The following is a 27889-nucleotide window of genomic DNA, read 5'->3' on the forward strand; positions in this document are numbered from 1 at the left end:
TTATAATTTAAATTCAGTGTAAACTTTCATTAGAATTTTCACATTTTGAACGAATTTCAATTTTCTTGACCGTTTCATTCTGTCTATCGTCTTTTGTTTTACATACTTACGTAATTTATACTTACGTTTTTCCATTTTTGCATATTACAGTTGTTTTTTAATTACAGTTGGTTTCAGGTTGATGTCCGCAGCTTACATTGAAGTAAATCGGGCTATTGACGACGTGACGTCCTAGGCTGCATAGTTTCTCAGGTCACAAGTGAATCTGACAAGCGTGTCAGTGTGATGTTGTTGGTTTGGTTCCCGAGTTGGGCAATGTTTCATTATTTTTCGGATGTGTACTTTCAAATAGGTTTCAGATTGTTATTGACTTGTTTCATAGAAAATGTAACTTTTCTTCCATTTACAAGAGTCAGTGTGAATTCTAATATCTTTTGAATTAAATGCTATGTTTACTTAGGTATTGTAAAATAATATTATCTCCACCCGTGTATTAAACTTACATTTTTCATAATATTTTCAGATTCAATTTAAGCCTGTTTTCAATATAGGTATGGATATAGTTTTTGGTATGGTAGGTCATGGTCGACAATTGTCGATTGTTTGTGTGTTTGGTGTTAGCAGGATATTCTGCTAGGTTTGATTGTGTTATGGTACAGGGTATATTCAAATAAAATAACAATTTAAAGTATGTAACATATATATTTCTTTGAGCTTTTAATTGCATTTTGAAATACAACATAAAATATTAAATAAGATTATTAAATTTGGTAAAATCAATATTTCAACACCACGTTTTTTTACTTTTTTTTCTTAAGAATGAGCAAAAATCTCTCATCAGAGCTAGCGTATACATAATATTTGTCGTATGTTTCATTATTATCGTTAAAATGATAGATTTTTACGATTTCAAATTTTAATCGATTTTAATCATCATTAGCTGAATATTCGTAACTTTGAAAAATATAATGTATAATTTATTAAAACATCAAAAAATAAAATTCGAAATAATAATTTTAAAATTGTATATTCCATTAGAAATGTCGTATACATCAGGGGGTAAATGGAATTCACGTCACGAATATTCAGTTCACAATCAAAGATTTTAGTTGATATCGTCTGAAACTTACATTAGACAGTTTACAATATTTTTATTAAATATAAAAGAGGTTCTTGACTCTCAAGTGCCGTATATACATCGTCGTATATCTGTAGTTACAAATTGGAAGATATATCTGGTATACCTTTATGTTCTAAACGTATACGAATGTTATCATTCCTTTCAACGAAAAAAAATGTATATGTATCACTTTTAAATATAGGTTGATTGTTCAACCGATTAATGCGCTGGTATATTGGTATACAATTGTTCACAGATGTAGTTTACCTAATACTATGTACTTATCACTAAATAATAAATAGCATCCTCGCGTGGAGACCATACCTATAGCAAAATTTACACTAAGGAGATTGTTATATTGCATTCTATGTCGAATTGTATGTACAATACGAACAGAAACGAATGAGATTGAATCTCCGAGATTATACGCATCGACGGATCTCTTAAATTCACCAAAAACAAGAAAATCATCAAAATATACATAAACTAAACACGTTAACCCTAACTCTGATTTACAAAAAAAATTAAGTAACACAAAAAATGATATTGCAACGAATTTTCTGTTAAAATACTGAAAGTCAACGCCACTACGCGACTAATACGATAGACGAATCACATGCGAAGGCGAATTGCAATCAACGAAAATTAATTTCCACGATTTACCTTTTTCAAAGAATTAATTAGCAAAAAATATACATTTACAAAAGAGATCGAATCGTATTTTTTATGACTTAATGTGACTTATATTTACATTTATCGAAATGGAATTATAACGTAGTGTGGAAGATAAGCCACGGGCTCTGGCGCCCTTACAACAACCGATCACCTAAAGGCAATATTTTGAAAATATTCTCTTAATACCTAAAACGAACGTAAGACGTTTGGCGTATACTTAAGTCGCTATTAATTTATTACACTAACCGATCTATGCGGTGAAATCTAACAATAATTACCTAAATAATTAAATTGGCAAAGAGTTTCGAAATACTTAGCGTCGCGGCTGCGACCTAACTCTAGCAAGGTTTAACGTAGCAAGATATGGTATGATCACAACTGCCGGCTGAGTGCAGCCTACACGTACTTACTGGAGAGCTGCTTGGCCAGTTCCGTGTACTTGAGGAACTTGGAGTGCGGGCTCTCGTCGAACGACTGCGAGGGGCTGCGCGGGTCCTGCGGCGACGCGGCCGTGGAGCCCGCCTTGTGCCCCGGGGAGGCCGCCCCGGCTGGCGCTTTCAGAGGCACCGGCTCCGGCAGCGCGCCGTCCTTCACGAAGTGCATTTTCGACAGGTGGTGCCGATACGCGCCCTTGGATATGAAAGGCGTGTCGCACAGAGCGCACTTCATGATGGAGTCGGTGACGACAGCGTCGTTGCACGCCCAGCTGAAGGTGAGGATGCTTGGCGGGCCGGCGGGCGAGGGCGCGGGGGCCGGCGCTCGGGAGGGATTAGATTCTGTCTTGTCGCAGAGCTTCTGCAGCGCCGCTAAAGGGTGACTACCGCCGCGACGCGACGAGCTCGGTTCGCCAGAAGATCCACCCCCAGCTAGGTTATCGAACATAGAGGACAGAGCACCCAGGCTGGATGCTGGCTTTCGTTCAGCGCCAGGAGTGTTACCAGAGCGGTCGCTGGCTGGGCTGCGTGGGCTAGCAGCGGGACTGGGTCCCTCGCTCTCGCGCTTGGCCACAACAGGCTTCACGTCCTCCTCAGCAGTGCTGCTCGGCCGCGGTGGTTCTTCATCTTCATCTACTTCAGTCTTCACTCGCACTGGCTGGCTGCTCAAATCGACCCCGTTTTCGCGTTCCTCTTCCTCGACCTCTCTCTTTATTCGCACTTCAGTCGGACGATCCTCGGAAGCTGGAGTTTGAGAACCGCGCGTATCAGGCGTAGTGCGAGGAGTCATGTGATACGTGTCTAGTTTCCTATCGGGAGTCAAGGATTCTACTCTACTGCCGCCTCGCTCGGACATGGAGCTGGACTCGCTCCCGCTGCGCTCGCGCCGCCCGTATCCTTGCTGGTGATGGTAATTCCTCAACATATTCATAGTTTGTGGATCTACCAGTGGTTTGGTATAGTCTACGCTCTCATCTATGCCTAATCTCTTTAGGATGCTAGACCCGATAGGTGCATGTGAGGCGCCGCCAGGCATGCCAGGCACGGTGTGCCGCGATCGGGTATCGAAACTCTTTTCTATCAATTGTTCTATGGCATTGAGAACCGAAGGCGACGAGCTTTTTTCATTACTCGCGTTTGGGTCTTTGGAACTCGGGGAGGAATCGTTCACGGAGGATGGGGAGCGATGGTGAGCAGAGCCGGGAGACGGCAGCTCCTCATTGATGCTCTTACGCCCGTCCCGGCCGGTGGGTGTGATGTGGCCAGGGACATCAGGTGGGATGATGTTGTTAGATAACAGCGCGCTCTTCAAAAAGTTCCTTTGGCTATTTGACATCGGCGCGCCAATACATTGTCGTATGTGCTCGACGAATACTGCAGTCTCGATTTTGTCACCACATTTTTCGCAGGTGATTCGGCTTCCAGCACCAAAATCTCTGATTGGTTTACCCATGGGTACACCATTTCCTTCACCGTTTTTGAATTCGTGCTGTGCTCTCTCTAATTCAAGTAGTTTTCTAACAGGCAGCGACTTCTTTCGCTTTTCACGCGTCTGACGTCTCCTGCCTCCACTTTCAGTTATAGATCGCATAATATGTTCTTTATAGTGAGAATTTTTAACCATATGATTACTCAACTCTTTCAAGGAACTAAATGCTTGGTCGCAAACTTTACAAGTTAATACAGCACTAACATGACTACTGGTACCAGTGGTGGGCGGTGCCGCGTTGTTAGCACCCGGCCCACCACTGGAGTTGGACCCTCCCTTATTGGCGTCATCGGAAGATTTCCAGGAAATGATCTGTTCCTGGGATATGATGTTGGTATAGTGCTGAGTTCGCTGCATATGGCTTGTCATTTCAGCGAGTGAGCGGAAGCTTTCTGCACACCACATACATTTCAATATTTGTCTAGTTTGCTCTGCGCCTTTGCCTAACCACACATCTTGGCCGCGAACTAGTTTTCTAGGAATTGGCATGTTCTCTTTGATGAGCATGTTTAAGTCATTCTGGCTCGGTTTAGAAGAACCGCTCGAAGAGCAGGAGTTGTGAGACGGTGTGGATGGTGAACTAGACGGTGGCTGAAGAGAGGGCGGAATAGGAGCCCCTGAAGACGGTGGCACGGGCACATTGACCCCACAGTGCTTAGCTTCTTTCATGTGCACTGTCAAGTCAGCGAGTGAGTTAAAACTCTTCTTACACCACACGCATTTAAGGACATCTTTAGTTTGGTCGGCGCCTTTATTCAACCAGTGGGATTGCCAGGCTGAGTGACGCGCGGCCGCGTTAGGAGCTAGACCAGCACCTAACGCAGCACTTTGTACTGATCGGAATAATTCCTCACCGCCTAACCTACTCAACTCGCTCATCTTTTCCAAAGCTTTTGTGGCGTCGCTGGGTGTCGGACCTCCATGTTTTAGCTTGCCGTTCCAATCAGATGGAACGCCTCCCTTAGGTGACAGACTAGCTGCAGCGACCGCAGCCGCGAAATATGGCAGGTGCGGCGCTACGGGCGTGGACCAAGGGGAAGGAGAGTGTTTAAACTCAGAAGGCCTAGAACTTTTTCTAGATGGGACAGGCGATGGCGAGTCCTCAGGGCCACGTTTTCTTGTCCCTACAGACAGGTCTAGTGGACCATTCTCATTCTTACTGAGATTGACGGCGTCGTCGTTTTCTTCGTCATCGTGCGGCGATTCGCTGCGTTTCGTGCTGAAGTCGAGTACGGCGTCACCTCTTTCGGAGTCAGTCATGTCCTCCTGGCAGGACATGAGGAGGCGCTGCTGGGCGGCTGCGGCTGCTGCGGCGCCGAGGTAGGCGGCGACTGCGGCGGAGTGCGGGGGCAGGAGCGCGGCGGGCAGGGCGGCGGTGAGCGCGGCCGGCAGGGGCAGCCCCGCGCCGCTGCGGCTCGAGTACACCGAGTCATTGGAGGGACAGCGCGGCGCGCCCGACGACTCTCGCGACAGACACCTCGGGCTCTCCCTGTACACAAAACAATAACATCACGTTAGATTTTCAATTTACTTAATTCAATTAGCGAAAATTGCCGCCACTGTCTCAGCTCTATAGCCATCTTAAACTGGTTATTGACATTTGAAAATAGATGGTATACAAAATAAATGCTAGATTTTTTTTCTATTTAATGGCCATTTTTAATAAATTAATAGCTCGATCATGAATAGCAAATAGTCTCACTAATGGGTTTATGTCGATCAAAAAAAACTTTATAGCTCGTTGTTTGGATGTCCTTGTGGGTCGAGGTTTCTGTTTTTTGTTAATTTTTAATGATAACAGTTCGGTCAAAAAAAGCATTAGTTGACGGAGTTGACGTACTGACATTATATTTAATGTCTTCGATACAAAAGGAAAAAAACATTGATGAAATACGACATAAATATAAATCTTAGGTAAATTGGGTACAAATAGGTCAAGTCTCGAGACATGAATAATCAACTGGATATCAAAGAAGTCACATTAATGACAGCTATAAAATTTAACAATCACGTTCGATGCATAGAATATATTAAAATGTTGAATCAATAATATTTGATACAATCATTCAGAGAATTGCGATTGACTCAGAATTTGATAAACAAGATGAACACAATGGCAGACGACACAGGTTAGCGATTATTTATGACAAACTAAAGTATACAAAAAAATAAATATAGATATTTGAGGTCCATAATAACGGAAAAATAGTAGATGTCAAGAAACAGAATCTATGACTCATAAAAATACTGTCAATAAATACAATATTTTCATTTCGTGGAACCCATTAACCATATAAGGATCGAATGTTATCGATAAAGACCAATAAATCACGATATAATCTAGGCTTTTAAATCTTTGAATTCTAATATATTCTACAAAGAGTCGAATTCTGATAAAAATACGAGCTTTCCTTCCAACTTATGATAAATATAAAGAATACTCTCTCGAAAATGTTAGAAGTCTCTCTCATCTGCAGATAAATTATTTTGTTGAAATAAGTAAACAAAAACTGCTTTGTATTTACTAAAATTATATAAAAAAATGCGATAGAAGATCACTTTATCAGTGTTGTAATAGAAGAAGTGAACACAACGTAACATAACATAACACCAATCGACGAAAATTCTAAGTTGAAAGTCGAGAAGTGGAGGAGTCAAAATACATATTCAATGTAAAAGTCAATAAGTAAACGTGAAAACAATATGAAAAATGATGAATTACACAAAAACAATAAAACACTTGAACAAATAGAAAACGTACCTCACGTGGTCGGGCTCGACAATCATTTTAGACGTAATGTTTTCAAAGTACTCCAAACTGGTAACGGTGAAAAACTCGCGGATCCATCAATACAACACTGTTACAATTGATAACACTTTGTTACTAGACAACAATTGAGACCCCCCAAAAATAGTTGAAAATGTAAACACGTCGCGAAAGACGCGCCGCGATGCCGGCGGTCGGGAGGGAAGTGCGCGGTGCCTGCGGCGGCGGCGGCGGTCCCGCGTGGAATGAGACGCCGCGTGATTTACGACCCGCCTGCAGCGCCCCCGCCCCGCACGCCCCTCGCTAGACAGAGACAGGTGCCGCCGCAACGGGGCTGGCCACGCGAGAGACAGAGACCGCTATCGGTATCCCGCTTCGAGGGGTGGCGCTGCGTAATGCAAGCGTGCGTGCGATGCGCGAGGTGGACGTGCAGTGACGGGCGATCGTTCCGATGACAGGCGACTGACACCGCGGAGCTACTCAGCATAGCTGACTCACAGTCGTAACACCAATGAAAAATGTACAGACGATCCTTGATGGCCAATAGGCGCAATAACTTTTTAACGAGATTGTTTACGGAATTCCATTAACGTAGGTGGAGTAAGCAAAGATGAAGCTCGCTCACCGTACTATATTGAAGTCTCGGGGCTTAAAGAAGATTACCCGAACAGGGTTGACGGCGTTGACAAGGAAATGGCGCGTTAACAAAACGCCGAGACGAGTCCTTTTAACGACTCACGGACAGACAGGGGACGCGGACGGATTTACGCGTATCACGAACAGATTTCCTGGTTTGACAAAGGGAAAATATTTTCTCATGTTTATTTTATTTTTACGCAAGGAAACGTTAGGAACTTCCGAATGGCAGTACTATAAACGTCAGCCGGTGAGCCACATTGACAGTATGTCGTCTAGATAAATAAATTAACAAAGCAAAGAAACTACGTTCCGTTAATCCGGAAACTTATGTACTATGGGTACGTTTTACAGCCATAATACTGTTTTATTATCATTGAACGATCTCAAACTAAATGTTATCACTGAATCCGATCTAAACAACTGTTATAGTGATTTGACAGAACGCTGTTACAAACCCCAGAAGTTTTATGAAGTTTTTAACAAGAGAATCGCACAGCTGTTTATTGCTTCCTATGAGCATTAGTGAGCTGCGGGTCAATCAATCACAAGTATTTATGTGACAACTAGCTCCGTCTCTCTCCTGCGACAAACTAAAATAACCCCGAGTGGGTTGTGACATAAACAAAAGAATTCTAGGCTATTTTTCTACATGTAACGACAGATGATAAAAATGTTAGTGGGATGTATTTTAGACTGTGGTCGTTCTGATGTGTAGGAATTAGGACAGAGCGGCTTATGCGTGTATGTGTGTATAGTGCGGGCCGATGTATGGGGGACACCTGACATCGTTTGAATAATTTTGCACTAACAAAGCGAATTTTATAACTGACACATGTCTACTTGGTAATAAAATTGCAGTGTGCTCGATAGTAAACATTGCACAAACGGTCATAGAAAATATTGAAACGGATGGCGAGGAGGAAAACAAACTATTTTAGAATGAATAAATATGAAGGACCTCACATTCAGGTTGTGTTTCTTTATGGTTTGTTTCTTATTGTCCTCTTACTGGAATCGAAATATAAGAAAATGCTTATCTCTATAAAACCTTCAGTAACCAATAATAATCATATTTTATTTACTGGAACTAATCTTTTTTAACTACATATACTCGAAACTTTTACTTTCAATTTTTTTGCCCCAAAGCTATCGATTGATTTTTCAATAGACCTAAACTGTCATAGATAACAGAACGATAATTATACCTCCAATTTTACAAAATGCAGTCCAATATGCTATCTTAAATAAAAAAGTACCTTTTACTAAAAAATACTTCGATAACCCGTTTGTCTAGAACAAATGAACTGAAATAGTTGAAGTCGAAATTAATTTGCCAGACTTTCATAATTTCTCTAATTCGAAAAGTAACATCTTCGGAATCTAGAGAGCTATATGCCTCAATGTCTTTTCAAATCTTATTGATCCGATTAATTTTTACCACCAAATAGATGATACAAACAATAATAATTTTAACAACAACAAAAAAATAACCGAATCAACACTTAACGCAAAAATAGCAACGTCAAATAAAAAAAACAGTAAAACTCATTAATTAAAATCATTACTTCTAAAACAGTTACAGAGGATGCACAAATCAATATACCATTAAAGGAATAAAAGAAACAACAGTTGAAGATTCAGCTGTTTATAGTGAACTTGAATTTATGAGACTTGATCAAGTGACACACAACTTGCACACAACTGGTTACGATGACAAAGCAATTGGCTAAACTGACCTCTGACTTCAAGGAGATATTGTCTCTTTTATGACATTCTGTACATTGTGTGGACGACGCTGAATCTTGTAAGAATTATTGAGTAAAGAAGAAATACACAAATGTATTATTTAAGTTTTATTTTTGAGCTTGGGCTTGAAAATGATGTTGAAAGAGTGAACGGGAAATAATTGATAGTTAGGCTAGGTGCTGATATTTTAAGAACGTGTGAAAACTTCCTAAATTGACAGCTAAACCCAAAGCCTAGGAGACAGTCAGAAAGGAACTTAACTCTTTTATATCCTTTATCTCAAAGATCTGCGACGGATGACAAACATTGTATAACGATAGAAGTGAACTTTGTCACTCAAAGGTTGGTTAAGCAGTAAGAATTAAAAACTAATGGTGATTATAAATATTTTCTACATCTAAACCCAGCACGCTCAATCAAAACTGCCTCAACCGACGTTTCTACTCCATTCCCACCGGAACTTATATTTTTATACATTTTAGCGAATACACAAACTAAATCTAAAATCTAAACAATAGAACTTCAAGGCACTAGAACCTCAAAATGATTGATCATGCCACCTCAGTGCAGGCTAATTGACATTGATTGAACAGACTTGCTACACCACAAACTTTACTTTGCACTTTCCTTCAACTTCATTCGCCTTATCCCCTAACAATAAAGTTCATATTTGATTACTTTTCGATTTTTCAGGTGTTGGTTATGTTGGCATCTGTACCTGGCTGGTCGAAAGATAAAGATTTGAAATAAAAGATTTCTAATACAATTAACATGGTAATGATGTCCTCAAGTTCGTATCAGTAACGATTACGGTTGACTTTTTCAACTATGTACTTTAACCTAGTTCAAAAATAGTTTTTGTTACATGTGAGAAAAGGAGTTTTTAGGAGTTTTATGAAAAAAATAAGTCACCAATAGGTTTTCAACTAAACTTAGCAAGGTAGGTGAAAATGTTACTGTGTTGTGAACTATTTTCGCTAATAGTGGTACTTATGTTTATGTAAAAAGTACTTTTGAATACAACAAATTCACTAACCAAGCAAGTTTATGTGCTGCAATAAAAATGCAAGTACGTCCTAGAACTTCCATATTTTAATTAATGTATTTATCCTACATGAATTACAACAGCTCTTCCTTAAAAATATTTAAAATTAATGTCACAAAACTAAAATAAGATATGACCACACCACACAAACCATTTGATAAACGATCATTTAAAATTATATTTTTTGGAAATTTTCATATATCACGTCAATACTTCTAATTAAATATTGAAATTAATCGAGTTGCAGCTGTCTACATATCGATTCGGTACGCGTCGAATCTGATTACCGATTCATAACAAAACAATATAAATCAACTTGTAATCGAGACTTGAGAGTAAATAATCGATATTATTCTTATTGTTAATCAAATCATGTGACGTCTTGTGGTATCCGATGAATTCTTTTGTTTTTATTCGTACATTTAGAGTGTGTGGTATATTTTAAGTATTGGATATAAAAATGAAGGTAACGTAAGAAAACCTTGGATTAGTTACGATGAAAGAAAAGTGAGGAAAGGAAAATATTGAATTTGAATGTAGCCTTGAACGAGGTCATGTGTAGGTTACTAATTCCAAAAATGAAATTCACGTAACTATGTCCAATGCAGAAAATATAATGACAGAAAAATGCGTAGTTACATCAGAAATTCTAAAACAAAAAGTCGAATCCGCCTCAGATAACAATATTCTAGTCATTATCAGCGCACAATGATTAACAAATACAATAAAAGCATCAATCATAAATGATATTCTATTAAATACCAATAATCATTAATTTACAAGTCCCATCCAGTAATCAAATAAAGCAGGACATGATATAAATGATAAACAGTATCTGTTTCTGATATATCTGTGTCACGTGGATTTAATATTTTTTGCTGTATCGCAATTTTTTCGATAGGTATCGAAGGCAAAGATTTTCTTGAAGATACAAACTTTGGAATATCACTCATTATAGATAAGTAATTATTTCCCGCAGTTCCACTCGCGGTTTCAGATAATTTTCTAACGTCTCCTAAAATCCTGCCCAAATCAAAGTTTTGTCGACGTGATTTTAGGCTCTGACTTAAAAAAGTTTGGTGAAATATTACTCTGGACCACCAACAGCAGCAAGAAATTAACCTATTGTAATTATTTTCATGGGCCTATTATTAATGTTGTATTTACTAACATTTCTGCTCTCCTTGGGGTGAAAAGTGTGATTCATATTGACTTGAAATATAATCTAAGTTTCGACAAGCAACGTCAATAAGACGTAATTATAATTATGTGTTCTATCTAATCATAATCATAAGTTATCTTCCATAAGTTTGCGCTTACGCCACAAGTAAGTCTATCGTGGCTTATAGCTTAACTTACGACACATCAATCATCCTTACCAACATCGATAAATCCTAAAAAGTATTTCGAAATGAAAATTGATGGAACGTCATTTTGAAAATTCGGATCATTTTTAGTTGCTCTGCCCACTATAACTGTCAATGACGAATCCATTCATTTTTCTATGTTTGCCAACTTACTATTACACTCCAAATATTCCAAAATCAACTTTATTGCTTTCCTACAAGCTTCATTTCAACCGCACATTTAAATTTTTACTCCGCTATCTCTACCAAATAAAGTCTCTTATAATGTGTTCGACTTCGAACTTTATGAGCTTTATAATAAGAGTTATGATGGCAGTAAACTTAAATTGGTTTGCTAAGTAGTGCTGTCAGTGGACAGTCATTGTCAACTGATCAGGGGAAACAATGGGATCATTAAAGTGGACACCATAGAGTGATGTGCAGACCTCCGCGTTGACAATGGCGTATGCCGTATGATATTATGAATGGGACCGTTGGTATCGAGAGATTGTTGGTGATGGTTTAATTTCCATAAAAGCCTTGAGGTGCGGCAATGGAAAGGATTGTTCTTGATTGTGTGACCCTGCGCGTATTGTACTTTGTTTGACTGTGTTTCAAGTACTTCAGATTATTTGAATAACTAAGACAAACCTACAAGATATACGAAGAAAATTTTGACCAATTTAAACCTAGCTACCTTTCTAACATGACATGTAAGATGATTAAGAACAGTTTTTACAACTCACCTTTCAGCATTAGGATCCTGTATCAAGGTAGCTGGTATGCTATGCTCAATGTCGTCTCGTTCGTCGGGCGCGGGGGAGGTGCGGGATGCAGGGGACGCGGAGCCTGAAGCTTCGCCCTCCCCGCCCTCCTGCCTCTCCCCCCGGTCACCACGCTCCTTCACTCCGCTTTCTGGACTGTTGGCTTCCTCTGTGGGCAAAAGAGAAGAGAAAGTTAGATTCAGAATGTCTTATAAAGAGACTTGACATCCAAAAATCAATTTGGAAATGTCTGAGTGTTGACCTACCCCAAGCTGACCACTCGATAGAAAATCTACTTGATGACAAACTGACAAACGATGCATTGTGAATGAATGAAGCATTCATATCGCACATCCACGCACTAGTCGTCATGTTATTAAATGGAAAAATTCTATTACGAAAAACAATATCGAAGCTAATTAATATTGAAAACATAACACCAACTCACGAATTAATCATGATAATAAAGACATTTTAAAACCGTATTTAGGTTGATTTAAAAGTGAAACAGATAACAGCGTATCGCTTTATTGCGATCGTCCATCATCCAAATGTAATAATCGCCGATAGGATAGATATTAAAAATGATTATACAAGGAAAAGCACAATTGTAATGGGGACATCGTTCGTTGCGCAAAACCCTGTGAGCGATACTTGATTGATTGGTTATATTAGTCACAAATCAATTATATCAAAATAATCAGCTGACATAATTCGTATCGGTACCGATAATGATGATAAAACTGATACCTACATTTAGTTTTATCGGGTGCTGAAGGCATCACCTAATTAAATTGAGATAGTGAACATGATTGGTATATTTTTTGGCTAAGCAGTTTAGTAGATGTGTAATAATGATGGATAAACGATAAGGATTGTATTGGCGTCAATGGAATGATATTAGTTCTGACTGTTGTTAACCTAATCACTCGGATTAGGGGTCCTGATAGTCACTGATACCTACATATTAATCGGTTTGGCTTGTGCTTCGAACTAAGTCTAGCCCACGTGAGCACAGTCTGCCTCTTTATAGTCCAACTGTCGCAAAACCTGCACAAAACGACTTGGCGATTTCGAACTTTTGAGGGCTCATCGAATCACTGGTATTTAATTTTAATGATCATGATTTCATTGGTTCTATGAATTATTTTTTTGTTATATTCATTACTTCTACATCTTTTTTTATATACGCATTGCCTAATTCCTTGGTTACTTCTCCAGCAATATAAAGAAAACTGTCATTAGCTTGTTAATTCCGCAGCACCATATCCTCAGGACTTTTTGCAATAAGCAACGCAATAACTATTCATTGTTATTTGTTCTTTGGGATGCAATTAGAACTTAGATGATGAGTAGGCATTACGAGATGTTTCCAACACATTGAACGATTATCTATTGAAACAACAAAATCATTGTTGTAGAAATACTGGTACTTTTGGGTCTTCAAGGAGATTCTGAAATGGAAGATTGAGAATGTTTCGAATACGCTACATAGAAGTTTACATTATTTTTCCAAATCCAATTTTTTGTACTAAACTTTATAAACTGATAATGAAAGTGAGAATCAAAGTTCCATAAAAGACCATCTAACATCTAAAACAAAGCCGTTTCACCGTAACGAAAATCCGCGCCCACAAAAAGAGAACCACCGATTATGAAGTTATCGTCCATCCGAAAAACGCATTGGAAAAAAACGTATTTGAAACCGGATAGCCGAATTGGCGCCGCGGTGGCCGGCCCGCTTATTTCACTGCCCATTGACTCGTGAACCGCGTTTCTGTACGCTAATTGATTAAAACGCAACGTGTCAATCCGGTGCCGGACGCCAAAGATGCGGTTGCGGACGAAACGCCCGCGGCGGTCTGCACTGTGGCTAGTGTTGGGTTGGAAGCCCCGGGATTGGGGTCCCGGGATTTCTGGCCCGGGACTGCGAGGTAAGGGATAAGGTATGGATGAGACAATGTTTTGGAGGACAAACTTTTCTAGAGTCACTGTTATGTTATGACTGTAGTAAATAACGCTTAATCATACCACCTATAAAACAATAACTGTAATGGTGAGCTCGATAATAAAATATTTATCAATAAAATATGTAAGTAAGTATTAGTAAAAAAAAACAAAAATATGATGAAATTGGAGATTTTAAAATAGAAATCATTCATCATAATCGTTTTATTATCAAGAATTACTATTATTATCAGGTAAATGAGTTTTATTTATGGAAACGAAAGTATTAAAATTAGTCGCAAATTGATTGATGTTGAACATTGATCTGAGATTGGGTTTTTCATTTCCGCTGGTTGGGGCACAACACTTTAATTGCGTGGCACAAATATTGTTTGCAGACTGGTCCCGGGGCGTTATTCCCAGTGGGATGGTGGTGTCGTTCATCCCTATTCCCGGTCCGTATGTGCCAGCCAATTGATCAAAGGAAGTGATAGGCCGCTGGGTATCTGCAGGTGACTCTGATTCGCTCTATGAACGTGAATTTTAATGAAGCTACCCTTTGCCGCATTGTCTGTGAATTATGGCGAGTAATGAATCGATTTGGACGATTGGGGATGATTTTTGCGGTGGTTTGTGGTGACAATAATATTGGCTGTGGGTTTTAGATTCGATGTTCCTTTTAGTTTGGAAAATTGGGCGCTTTTTGACTTTATTCCTGTGACTAGATATGCCAAAAGTCTTTAAGAATACACTTCTTATTTCATCGTCATAACTGTCAAAATTTTATATGAGTTTCAAAATTATTTATCGAAACACACTTTTTAGGAACATTTCACTTATAAAAAGCTCCTTAACGGTCACCTATCTGTTTTTATTATCATCTCTTCAAAAATTTCTAATTTTCAAAGATGAACTCGTAAAAATTACTATTGAACTTTTTTGTACGATTCGTCATAGATTCACAAAGAACTATACAATTCTGACGAAACAATAGATCAATTTCACCAAAATCGCCGTGAAACCGATTTGATTACCGATTATCGATTACAATTATTGTTCCCCAAACGACAAAGTTAACTAAACCGATTCTTAATAAAGCGTTATGAATCTTGATTTTAATCGATTGTCGACGAAATGGGTCGATTCTTACTCACACTGCAATTTTGTACTCTGTTCCCTAAGCAATACAGTTCAGTTTACTTTGTGACATTTAAAGTTTGTAGTTACAGTTGTATTGAAAAAAAGTCGATTGTGAAATGTACCAAAAATGACTTTCTTTAATCGAAGCTCACGTTGATTGCGGAAACTATTGTCCACTTGTCTAGAAGGTTAAGGTAAGCAGTTGTTTACTTTTAATTAAGGTTGTGTACAAAAAGCGGAAAACAATACTATTAAATTATTAGCTAATGAACTCACAAAAAAAAATTAACAGTTTAGTTCAGTCTTTTGATCCGTGTCTGTAAGTAGGGAAAAATTGTGTACATTGGAAAGCTGCTTTCTAAGGAAGAACATTACCACTAGGGTTGGTGTTAACATTACCAATGGGAATGAAATTGCTATGAATGAACGTAAACATTATGTGTTGTGGAGAGATACATAAAATAAGATCAATTGCTATAGATTGTAAATGTGGTGAACTGAATCTATATCACTGTAAGCTCTTTCAGAAATGTCCATGATAGTTTCAAGAATGTCGCTACTTCACTTGTCTTACTATGTTTATCAGAAAGTTACCACCACTTTCTTGTCCGTCTTCTATCTCAAATGCTTCCCACAAGTAATAGTTCAAGATAGTTTCCAATATTTTCGCGTCTATTTAGCCAATCTGGTTATAATCACGGGACTATCACCACCGGCACATTATTCTCAGTTATCAGTCTACTCACCCCGGTGGCGACTATCGGAACATACGCCGTGCGGACGGTATCTGACATTTTACGAGCGCACACCCGGGACCGTGGTCAATTACCGGCTAGATACCACGTGCTTATTGCGAACAATCAATATTGTACAATATGCGTGGCGGATTATAAAATATTGTGGAGTTTGCTATGTTCCCATGTATATGGGTACATACGAACGTTAAGGTTTTCATATATTTTTTTTTAGGTAAAAAAGTTAATACTTTTATTCATCTATCTACGGACTACGTATTTTGCAACAAAGTCCTACACAGCGCGTGTTTTTTCGCATTAAACACAAAAACTACTGCAGAATTATCATGGAGTTTTCGCCAATCGGTATTTTTGAGGAATGTTTTGGTATATAACTTATACTAGTGCAAAGCCGGGGTTGGTCGCTAGTGAAAATAAAACTTGGAACATGGTACCTCAACAATTGACAGTTACCTACTGAAATGATTGACGATTTCCGTGAAAATCTTTATCAGTTCGTCATTAATGTATGGATATTATGATAATTGTCATAAAGGATGATTACTGACAGTTGTTACCTATTAAGATTTAATAAAAATATTTATTGTTGCCATATCTTTGACAGCAAAGTTTTAAACCATCGCCGATTAGGTAGTATCGATATTGAAGAAAAAATATCCGATTTTTTTTAAACTAAATTTTAAACCTGTCATTTATAATTGGAGCACTTAATACAAAAGTCGAAGGACAAATTCGTAACATCGCGATCACCCATCGATGGTAAGCAAGCAGGATTTATAGTGCGTGCGTGTGCGCAGGCGATTTATCGGAACATGCACGAACCGGTGACAGATCGGTGATGTTTTTGTTTTGGCGTTTATTTTTTACAATGTTCGTAATTAGTGAACGCTGATTGTAGCGATTGTGGGAAAATGTGGCGATCAGATCTTGTATTGTTTGAACCGTGTGACGGTTAAACGATTCTCGTTGCTTTAATTAGTTTAATTTGTTGAACATGTGCAAAAATTAATTATTCTATAATTTATTGATAATAAAACTTTTCTTTCAAAATTACTGTAGGTATGTGACTTAAACATACATCACATAAAAAGGCTAAAATAAAAACAGTCCTAAACACTAAATAACATAAATAACGTTACCTACCTAATTAATAACCAAACAACACAATATTCAAAGCAACTATAACTTATTGAAAATTAAAATTGACCTATCAATATCGAAAACTTCGTTCAATTTCAATGCGGAATCGGTTCGACAACAAAGAGTTCTTGCTCTTTGTGCTGTCCTGTACAGACGGCACGATAACGGCACGACAACGGCACGACAACGGGAGGACAACGGAGCGACCGCGAGGAAATTACGCGCCGACACCGCGCCGACTGATTGAATGCTTTGGAACTTCATGTACGCTTGCTGTTGGTTACCGAGTTATGATTTGTGGCAAAGTTTAGTTTATTGGTTTGAAGTTACCATCAGGATTTCCACTTTTAAGCTGTGGTTATTATGCACATAGTAGTCAGTACCTTATTGTAGGATATGCTTATATGTTTCGATCTTTGCATGACAAAAAAAAATACTGGTGCAAAGCAAATCAATAGGTACATATCCTTAAAGTCACATACCTCGTTTTAATTGTGATAAGACCTTATTTACATTGACAAATCACTTTGTCTTTTGACAATCGACTTTTGTACTTTACGTTTTAAGGTGTAATCTGAACAGATTTTGAAAATTCTTTCACCAATAGAAAGAAAATTTGTCTGTGTGACGGATGAGGCACGGGGAAATCCGCGAGCAACACCTAGTGTGTATAAAACGAACATCTAAATAATATCGCCCTAACCACAAAAGCTACAATTCGCAAATAAAACGTTCATATCAACAGTATGTCAACAGTGACTGGTTATTGCAAAAGCGTCGTTATCACTCTTTGGATTACTAACATCTGCCCATGATTGATCACGTGATAACAACCGATAACCGACTATTAGTTGTAACTTACCTAGTTGTGCAGCTTTATGTATTGTCGATATTGTTTATCAGTTGCTGTTTTGGTAGCTTATTTTGTGGTGTCAAAGAAAAATATTAAGTTTGAATCACAATGTTGTTTTGTTTCATAGCATGTATTCTTCGGTTATAGTTATATATAATTCATTCGTTCATTTAGTTCATTCCTGTCACGAATTGTAAAAAAGAGAAGCATACTTGTACAAAATGTGTATAATAATATAGTTATCATTGCTATTGTTAAAAAGCTGAAAAGTATATTCAACTTTCACAAACCATCACAACCTTACAACAAAACAACCAATTTAATTCTTCATCATACATAAAGTCATCAAAAGCCAAACTTCCCAAACCAGACAGCATCATCAATTTGACAGCTAACCCTCCACCGCTCGCGTCATCGCTGATGCGTGCAGACGTTGACGCAACAAGTAACAAACACAGCTCAAGTGTTACTTGTCATGACGTCGCAGTAACACTCTTGTTTGCGTCAGGCCCTCTGAACTTCGGTTTTGATGCAAAACGTGAACTACACTTGTGTAGAGCAATGATTTAACTGTGCTCCAGTTATTGATCGTCTTTTGTTAGTTGAAAGAGAGATTTGGACGATTTGAAGTCTCTAGTTTTGTTTCAATGTATTTTTGAATGACAAACTTTTGTAAGCAAAAGGTTTCAATGCTTAGTGAAGGTTTCTGATTACTGTTTTTTATTTATGACGTACAAGTTTACCGATTAAAAACCAGTTAACTGACAAACGAGACAAAATCCATCAAAGCCTTTAATTTATAACTTTCCCCAATTTTAAAACACGCGTAATTGCTTCCACGTCACCACCAGAATATCTGAATATAATTTCATAGATAAACGGTACATTAATAAACATGTATGATAACACTGCAGTATCTAAACATTGGGCATATAAAGCTGAGCGCAACAAGTAACGATTTGTCGCTGTCACTCCGGCGCGGGAGGGTTGACTCCGGGTATATCAACTATTTGAGCTCTTGTTAATGTACGTACTTACGTCTTGTTGGCATTCATAGCGGTTACGGGTTAGTTGTCACTATTTCACGTTTTGTTACGGGAAAAGTGGAAAGAAAACCTATGTAAATATATTTGGTGAAAAAATATGAAGACATGCCTAGTTGTTTGAAAGTTTATAAAAATATTTTGTAACTGACAGATAATCAAAAACAAGCATTTATAAACCCTTGATAATACCTACTTGGCCGTTTAGATTTTGACTGATCTCAAATAGCTAAATTGTAATGATTCTACATGCTCATAATGTTCACACTGACCGTTGCAAAACTTTTGCAGAACTTACTACCACAGTTTAGTTTAGTAACACATTTTTCTGAACCAAATCCCTTAAACCAGCACATACATCAACGAAAACTTCTACCTTTCACATCCAGATAATTATATAGCTCGTTAATATCATAAATATCCATCAATGTCGAGGCGAAGTTAAATTAATACTCTCATGAATCCAGTGTCGTCGGATATCAATCAACAGATGGCGTTGATTGATGGGAAGGCGACCGGCGAAACAAACTAGTATCAATCATGTTATCGACGAATATCAATGGAGAAGGTTATTCATTAATAACGTTATTGCTTCGCTCTGAGAATCTCTACGCAGTTATTTGAGGTCCAATTTTATTGGTGACAGTTTTTTTGCAAGGATGAAAATTTCGATAGAATTTTAAATGTGTGTCACATCACTATCAATATAGGTACTGAAGGAAAAGGTATTTAAGTTAACAAAATAATGTTAGTTATCAAAGTCCAAAGTTAATTACTACAGCTGTGTCGATAATAAAATCTAGCAAAAGAAGACATTGATCGATCGCTTCAATTTTGTGATTGACAATATTTTATATCAATCTTTAATGTTTCAAGCACGCTTTAGTAGGTAAAAAAATCCAAATAATAAACCAACAATGTTTTAAATAATCGTTATTTTTTATCGATCATTTAGATTCGATCGATAAATCATTGGTCGTTAATGACTTGAAATATAAATCAGATCTAATGGCTAATCAAAGTGGGACTTGTTTTTGATAAAAAAAGAAACTAAATCGAATGAGTGCAAGATTTTTTTGTCGCAAAGTGTTAAATATACTTTTTATAGCAATAAGTTATATGTTGAACAAAGTTGCCGACTGACTGTCTTTTACACTGACTTGTATGGAAATGTCAAATATATTTGATGAAACAATGTTCTTAAAGTTTTATTACATGACAGATACAGTCATATAGACCAAATATTGACACGACCCATAACGAAATGTAAAAATATTATCAACTTTAATTTAAAAAATACAAAAACGTAGTACACATATGTATATGCAATTGTATTTTTATAATATGCTTACTACTTTTTTGTATTGTTTTTCATACATATTACTACTAAAAATAAACAAAACTATTGTTTGTTTTAATTATCCTAGTTCGTCAGTTACAAATGTGAAGGTTATTTGTTTTTTTATGACATTTAAATATCACGATTATCCGTTTAGATATCTCGTATCGATAAATATATATGTACAGATGCGTCAAAACATTGACAAAAATACAATAGACTTAATGAGAGTTAGAAAAAGCATCACTCATTTTAAAAGCTTAGCGCTAAATGAATGTTTTTTTAAATATCACAACAATCATAGTGGATATTTTCAGATATTATATAGTTAAGTTATTTGAAAGAATTTTAACTAATCTCCCATGCAGTCTTTTGCATCAACACTAACTTATCGAAAAAAAATCGTATATTCGTACAAACCACAATAAAAATGACATCGACCTTTCACAGATTAACGTTAATCTTCCCCCGACATACAGATAACCCTAAAAAACGGTCCGTCTGCGAGCAAACATTGGAACAAATCTATCGGTCTAACTGACCCCGACGCGGGATTATACTGGTACGCGGGAAAAATCCCGGACGGCCGGTGTCCAGGTCGATGCGATCAGTATTTGTCAACGCTGTGATGTCCGAACATCATTTTCATTAGGTAGAAGAGCTTGGGGCATTTGTACCAATTTTTTGTCAGTGGAGGGTTAGAAGTTACATGGTAAATAACGGTTTATAGACTCGTTGGTTAAGTGTAGGCTTTTTTATTATTTTATAGATCCATGAGTTAATTATTTTGCAAAATAGTGCGTGCAGATTTTTATGATACACTAAAAAATTATATAACTTAATCAATTAAAATATATACAGCAAAATCCTGATACGTCCTTCACAAAATCTTTGCATTATTAAAACGATTAATATTTCAATGTTATCGAAACACATTAATTATCATTATTTTATTGCTAAAATAAATAATCGATTTATTGTTTTAAGAATGACAGTTTCTTTTTTCATAAATTATTGAAAATTATCGTTATTTAAACGATGGAAAAGATTATAAGATAGTGTATGTTATTTTATACTGCTTGATTCGTTTGGATGGCCAGATAATAATATGTAAATGTGATAGAATTCTACTAATTTTCTATGCATTCATAATGTTCTGCAGATAATTATAAAAATACCGCATAAATTAACGACAAAAATGTGTAAAAGCATGACATTGTTTTTACAATTTATGGTGAATTTAAATTGATTATAAATTCAATTATCTGGCAAAAAAAGAAAAAATATAGCTTTAACATTTCCCTTTATTATAAAATTCAAACTTTCCAAACAGTTAAATCTTCTTTAAACAGTAAAATCTTAATTATTTATTCAACGCTGTTCTATAAGATTTTAGTAATTAATATGATAATATATGAGGCTATTCTTATAAAGTGTAAATTTTAAGAAGGCATCTTTAACACGCGTCTCTAAAATAGCTTTAGCGGTGATCTGCATATTTTAAATTAATATTGGAAATAAATTATCGATGTTTGGATTGTAATTAATTATTTAAATTATTTTGACTCACACACAGATTCGATAAAATAAAGGGCACTTCAACAGCCTATCTGGCCTAAATTATTTTGAATGTCGATTTTACCTGAACTTCAGCAGTACCTTAAGTAAAGTTAGGTTGCTTTTTAAACTCTAAAATAAGGAGGGTTTTGAAGTAGCGACGGTAAAATTTTCATACCAAAAAAGGAATAGGAAAACCAGAGCGTTTAGACTATATTGCAGTAAATATTATTCAGCACTTACGTCTATGTAATTATCCAATAAATTATAAAAGTATAATAAGCTTAAGATACCTATAGCCACTACATACATAAAGCATTAGTTTCGTCGCAATAATATTGATACGATTAACTGTGTGATCGATATTTTAACCGATATAATCGCATGTCGTCGAGACAGCAACCAAGCTATCACGATCATAATTACTATCCATAACGTACTTAATTATATCAATAAGGAGTAGCTTAATTAGATAATGAGATACAAAAACACACAAACAACGACTTATCTGACACCAATCAATGACATCATTACCACATTATATGGTAAATAAGTTACGCAAACCCATCCAAATTCTTACCTTAGAAATAAGCAGTTAAACATTAAACTATATTTAAAATTTGACCCGTGACACCCATTAAAAAACCCTCGGAGTCACTATTATCATAATTAAGAGTCAATTCTTTATGTATTAGAAAGTTCACATTCTTATTTAAATGCTATATTTGCATATAAAATGTATTATATACAACAATAATAAAACTATTGGAATTCGTGTTCATAAAGCTAATGAAACAAAAGTGCTTAATGATTCGATACTATTAGGCATATCGATAAACTTTTATGACTCTATTCGATCATAAAAATATCGATTTTGGTTACTTAAGAAACGTTTTAGGTGTTGTGTGTATTAATTTTCATGGTTATAGAAATTTTAGATATGATAACCTGCCAATAAAAAAAAAAATCAGAAGCAATTTATTCAAATGAAATGTCACATTTTATCGATAAATCGTGTCCTCCTATCGATGGATCTGATCCGATCATAAAAATCGAATAAGGAACGATCGAATCAATGGGGACAATAAAAGGAAAGTATGGAAAAGCACGTGTAATGCTGAAGTCTAGTCACCAGGCTGCATTGTTGCTACTTGCTACAAGATGTAGACACTTGCGGCAGAGGTCGCGCTAGGCATGTACCGATAGCACGCTATATTTTATCGATAGTTTTTTTTTCTATTTATCTTCAATTTGTCTGTGGTTGTAAAGCTATTATAGTCGAATTTGAAAGGTGCAAGTATTAGGTATATGCATTGTAGGCTGACATTGGATTTTTGTAGGGTTATACTGCAGTTTGATAAAAAATCGATAAATCAAAGTCATGTTTTTGAATATCGTATTTTTAACCAGGTATAAAAGTAAGTGACGAGCTTGTTAGCAAAAACTGTTTGATACATTCATAGAAAACTCAAAGCATTACAGTATCTCAGAGCCCAAAGACTCAAACAAAACAGAGTAACTCGCAGCGTAGCATTGTACAATCTTATCCCATACTACTTCAAAAACACGAATAAGTTACCGGAATAGCACTTAACAGATTTTCAGTGCAGATAAACACGACAATCTGCACTCGTATTGCTAACGTTACGTTTGATCCAATTGAGCAGGGCAAGCGCTCTAACGTCGGCCGATGCATGCTGCACCGCAGGGGCGGGGCCACGATGCGTTTTGACCAATGATTTCGCTCCGTTCAAGCAAAACTAATTATACTGATTTATGCTCCCATTGTTCATTGTTTTATGTCTTTCTCTTAGTGTACACTTACAAACCCATATTCGTATGTAGATAAGTGAGTAACTTGATATATCGCGTTTTGTTGCCTTTTTATGTTTTCGTGACTCGCCCGGTTGTGAGTTACGGTTGTAATTAGCCGTTTATTTTCATGGATACTGAGACCTTCGGTAGAGGCCACTGGAGTTGAAGGCTCGACCCAATCCAACTTGCTTTTTGGTCGACTATATCGATATCAAGTTAAGTCGCCATAATATGCTAATGTTCGAGAATGCTGAAGATTATGACTCATTCGAGATGATTATCAGATATGTAAACCAACAGTCTTCGTAGCCCTCGACCTCGTTGCCCTCACGCATTGTGTAAAATCGAAAGCTCGACATTATCAGCCAGAAGTTACCTTTCACTCGTTCCGACATAAAATCCAAATGTAATTTAAAAAGCATTTCAAAAATTCCAGAATAGTTTAAATCGAACATAAAAAGAGACAGGCAGACGAGGCACAATGAGGCCTGAGATGTTGGAGTCGCGCGCGGCGTCACCACCCATTGTATATCAATATTTTATTAAGCATATTCTGGGTAGGAAAAACAGAGCAGCAAATGGTCGCGTCCGGCGCGGCAGCTGCGCCCGCGTCGCATTCACCTGTCGCTCGCAGCGCGCGCGCACGTGGGCGGGGCCTAAGGAATGCAACGTTTTCGCGCTTTTTTCCATTTGCCCCGTCAACCACCGGAATTCGGGTGCGATATTTTCTTTGGTTGGAATCCAAAGGCTTTACCGGGACTGAGATATTTATTCTCCTTTAGTCCGTTGTCTTTTAGATTTATGAGCGCCGATCTTTTTATGCGATTTATTGGAGTTTTAATTCAGGTAACGATACGGAGGTTTGGACTTATGATTTTTAGATTTCGATCTGTTCGAAATATAAGAAAGTAGGAACGGTATTTCTTGCAAATTGAATGTTAAGTGTTGCGTTTAAAGGCCATCTATGAGAATAAGGGTTTAGGTAATAAATATGTTTTGCAAGTCAAAGGCGTTCTTAAAGAGATTATTGTGGCATTTATCGCGCGTGAGAAATTTCTATGCGTCGTAATAGAAATTTTCTTAAAATAATTTAGACTTTAATAGGTTTTAACGCGGTCTTTAACAGCCAATGGTTAATTGTTTTTAGTTTACGCAGTAAAATGGAAAGGTTCGCATTCTTGGCACCTTCTGTAACACAGTGACACTTTACTGAAGTAATTTCAAGTATTTCGAATACATGACATAGCTCAGTCCGTCATGTCGGCACTAACAATTATTTGAATTACTCGAACGTTATTTCAAATTCTTAGCAATAACAAAATTATCCACTAAATTATACCAAACACATTTTACACCACAGTCCTGATAGTGATCCAAATCATATTATACACCAAGAAAACTCCTAATTTTCATTAAACAAATTCAAGTTTAACGTAACCGTGTAATCGCGTGTAGTAGCCGATAAAGTAAGTAGGTCAAGCTGCGGCTATCAGTCAAAAATAAACAACAATAATACACAGAAATCTATGGCAAAGTGGGTGAGGTTGAGTGGCTTCCGTCCACGCAAGATTGATCGACCAATCGCAATTATGAAAAATGATTTTGTGATAGCAGACCGTCGAAGTGACCGACGTCAGCGGGTGGGGGTTAGCGAAATTATTTTATTGTTGTTGTTAAACCGACTTCCCAAAATGGATGAGGTTCTCAATTCGTCCGCATCTTTTTAATTTTTATGTCTGTTCACCAATTACTCGAAGACACCTGGACCGATTTGCAAAATTCTTTTTTCTGCCTAAAAGTGAATTAAGAAGTCTCTTATTTGGATTGGATTTCTGTAGCTAAGAAAATTAAGTATAAGTATATTTTTAATAACTGCATGAAATAGGTACAACGGTTATATCACACCATCACGATATACAAAAATCTAATTTCTTATATACTGTTCAAAAACAATTACTTAAAAAAAAAACTTAATTATTGTTCGTAAAAAAATACAAAAACACTGCTATTTTACGAGTACATTGAGATTTTCACTTCATCGTTTGACACCTAACCCTTAAATGAGTCAATATTTCTAAAAGATGATTATCAACAATAATTGATGCGGTTTATTTGTCCGTGAAAAGATTATTACAAATACGTGACTACCTAAGTAGCTGCTTCCTGCTAACTCATTATGACAGATTATTTATATGACCTGATCATCAGCAGATTTTTACCATATTATCTGTACTTAGCGTCTTTATAAGATAAGTAGATTAAAGTACCCAAATATTTATTCTTTTTCGTGTTTTCCAGAATTTATTGGATTCATTTTGATAATAGAAATATGTATGATATGTCGTTGACTATCTATTGAAATATTTAAAACGATTGGTATTACAGAGTTTTACATAGATTACTTATTTCGTATAATGTCATTTTTTTTTTTGCGTGGAGGGATATATTTTTAATGATTTTTGAGGTCAAAATTAAAATCAGAACTTAATAATTTAATATCACGATGACATTATTAAATGAAACAAAATATATTTTCATACAAATCGCTTTATCTCGCAGCTCGCGCCCCCTGTCGGTGAAATTGTAAAAGATCGTAGGCTTAGCTCCTCATAATAACCAATTTTTTATCAATTTTCAACTCTTTCATACTGCTTTTTTACTAATAAATATGCGAGTTTGTTTGGATTGATAAATATTTTTTATGTAAGTTGCTCTTTCATGCCAGATCGTCTGAACTCCTGTGGTTTATATACCCGTTTTGAAAAGGAATAATGATAAATTAGGGGGCTTAGAAACTGACTTACCCAAAACTTTGAATTAATCAAAAATAGATAAAACCTCAAAAAATATTTTTATTGACACGTGCTCTTATCTTAACCCCCTGTGATTAAACAAAATTCAAAAAATATGTTGTTACCTATTTTTGTACTTCCAAGAATTATTGTGAATATTTAGCGTTGGATAAGCGATTCTAAAATTAGCTCATAAATGCGATTATATAGATAATATATCCAAAAACTGATATAAGGCTTGTGTATCAATGTTAAGGACATTTTTTTCTATCTTTGTGGTTTCATTGGCAGGGCCGGCTTTAACTCTACTAGCGCCCTGGGCGAGATTTCTACGGCGCCCCCAACTGCAATTCAAACCCTTACGAAAAACAGAGACATATGTAGTTACCGATTGCGCGAGCGAAGCGAGCGCGAACTTTTTTTTTATAGTTAACAAGTGAAAGCAAAAATTACCTAAAATGTAGCCCAACCGTACATAAGTTATTGCTGGTTAGTGAATGCAAAAACACGGGAACACAGGTTCTGATTGCGCGAGCGAAGCGAGCGCGAAATTTTTTGTTATATTTTAGAACTCAAAATAAAAATGACTTAAAATGTAGCCCAAACGTAGATAACTCTTTGTTGGTGTTGGCGCCTATGAATTAAAATTTTGGGACTTAAAGTAGTACCATAAATAGAAACTAGAAGTTACTTTCATATTAATAAAATGACTTAAAAACGACGTTACGTTTTTGCTAGGGTAGACAAAAAAAAATTGAAAAATAAAAAGAACTATAAAGTGAAGCAAGCCCGAAAAAGCTTTTTTGAGATTTGGATCACTAAAAGTCCTTAACATATATAATAAATGGCGACTGTGAAGTGAAGAAGCCGCGAGCGAAGGGAGCGCGAATTTTTTTGAGTATTGGGACATAAATTAAAAGTAGCTATATGTGAAAAAAAATGTAAGTGTAAAGTAAAGAAACCGCGAGCGAAGCGAGCGCGAAAATTTTTAAGTTTTGGAACATAAAAGTAGTGTATCTAACGCGCCCGGCATTGTATGACAATACATTAATTTAATTGAAATTTCTTGGTCAAGGAGCGTACCGCGGCGCCCCTGAGCCCACGGCGCCCGGGTTATTCGCACACCCTGCACCATAGGTTAAGGCGGCCCTGATGCTATCCATACATTTGGATACAGTTCTTGTAAGCTACGATCTTTGATGAAATTTAAAACAAAAATAGGAGTAAAATTCTGATCAAGGATTGGTTGGGGGCGCCTGCGGCGCCCCTTATGTCCGGCGCCCTGGGCCGTCGCCCAACCGCGCCCTACCCTAAAGCCGCTACTGTTCATTGGTGAGACCTGGTAAGGCTTTCTGGCTTCTGATCTCCCGTAATCTCTTGCCAAAGATGTTTATCAAATGACAACAAAGCCTTCGGAAACACGGACCACTTCGTCATGACAAAAGATGGTCACCTATCGAATGGACTGTCCACTTCGCTACGC

At 36.9% G+C, this 27889-nt stretch overlaps 1 protein-coding gene across 2 annotated transcripts in view; it reads right to left on the minus strand.

Moving 5' to 3' along the window:
- Nucleotides 1-682: 682 nt before the first annotated feature.
- Nucleotides 683-27889, minus strand: part of LOC124630976 (protein tiptop-like) — a 252303-nt gene continuing 225096 nt past the window's right edge. The window contains exons 4-5 of one of the 2 annotated variants that reach the window (XM_047165039.1): nt 12008-12194; nt 683-5207 (exon numbers count right to left, since the gene is read on the minus strand). In XM_047165039.1, the coding sequence (XP_047020995.1) occupies nt 2192-5207; nt 12008-12194 (3203 nt within the window). In that variant the 3' untranslated portion in view covers nt 683-2191. Of the gene's footprint in view, nt 5208-6479; nt 6926-12007; nt 12195-27889 lie in introns of those variants that run through there. The other variant, XM_047165040.1, reaches the window with a different exon arrangement.

The sequence above is a fragment of the Helicoverpa zea genome, chromosome 6 (assembly GCF_022581195.2).
Source record: "Helicoverpa zea isolate HzStark_Cry1AcR chromosome 6, ilHelZeax1.1, whole genome shotgun sequence".
NCBI classification, from domain to species: domain Eukaryota; kingdom Metazoa; phylum Arthropoda; class Insecta; order Lepidoptera; family Noctuidae; genus Helicoverpa; species Helicoverpa zea.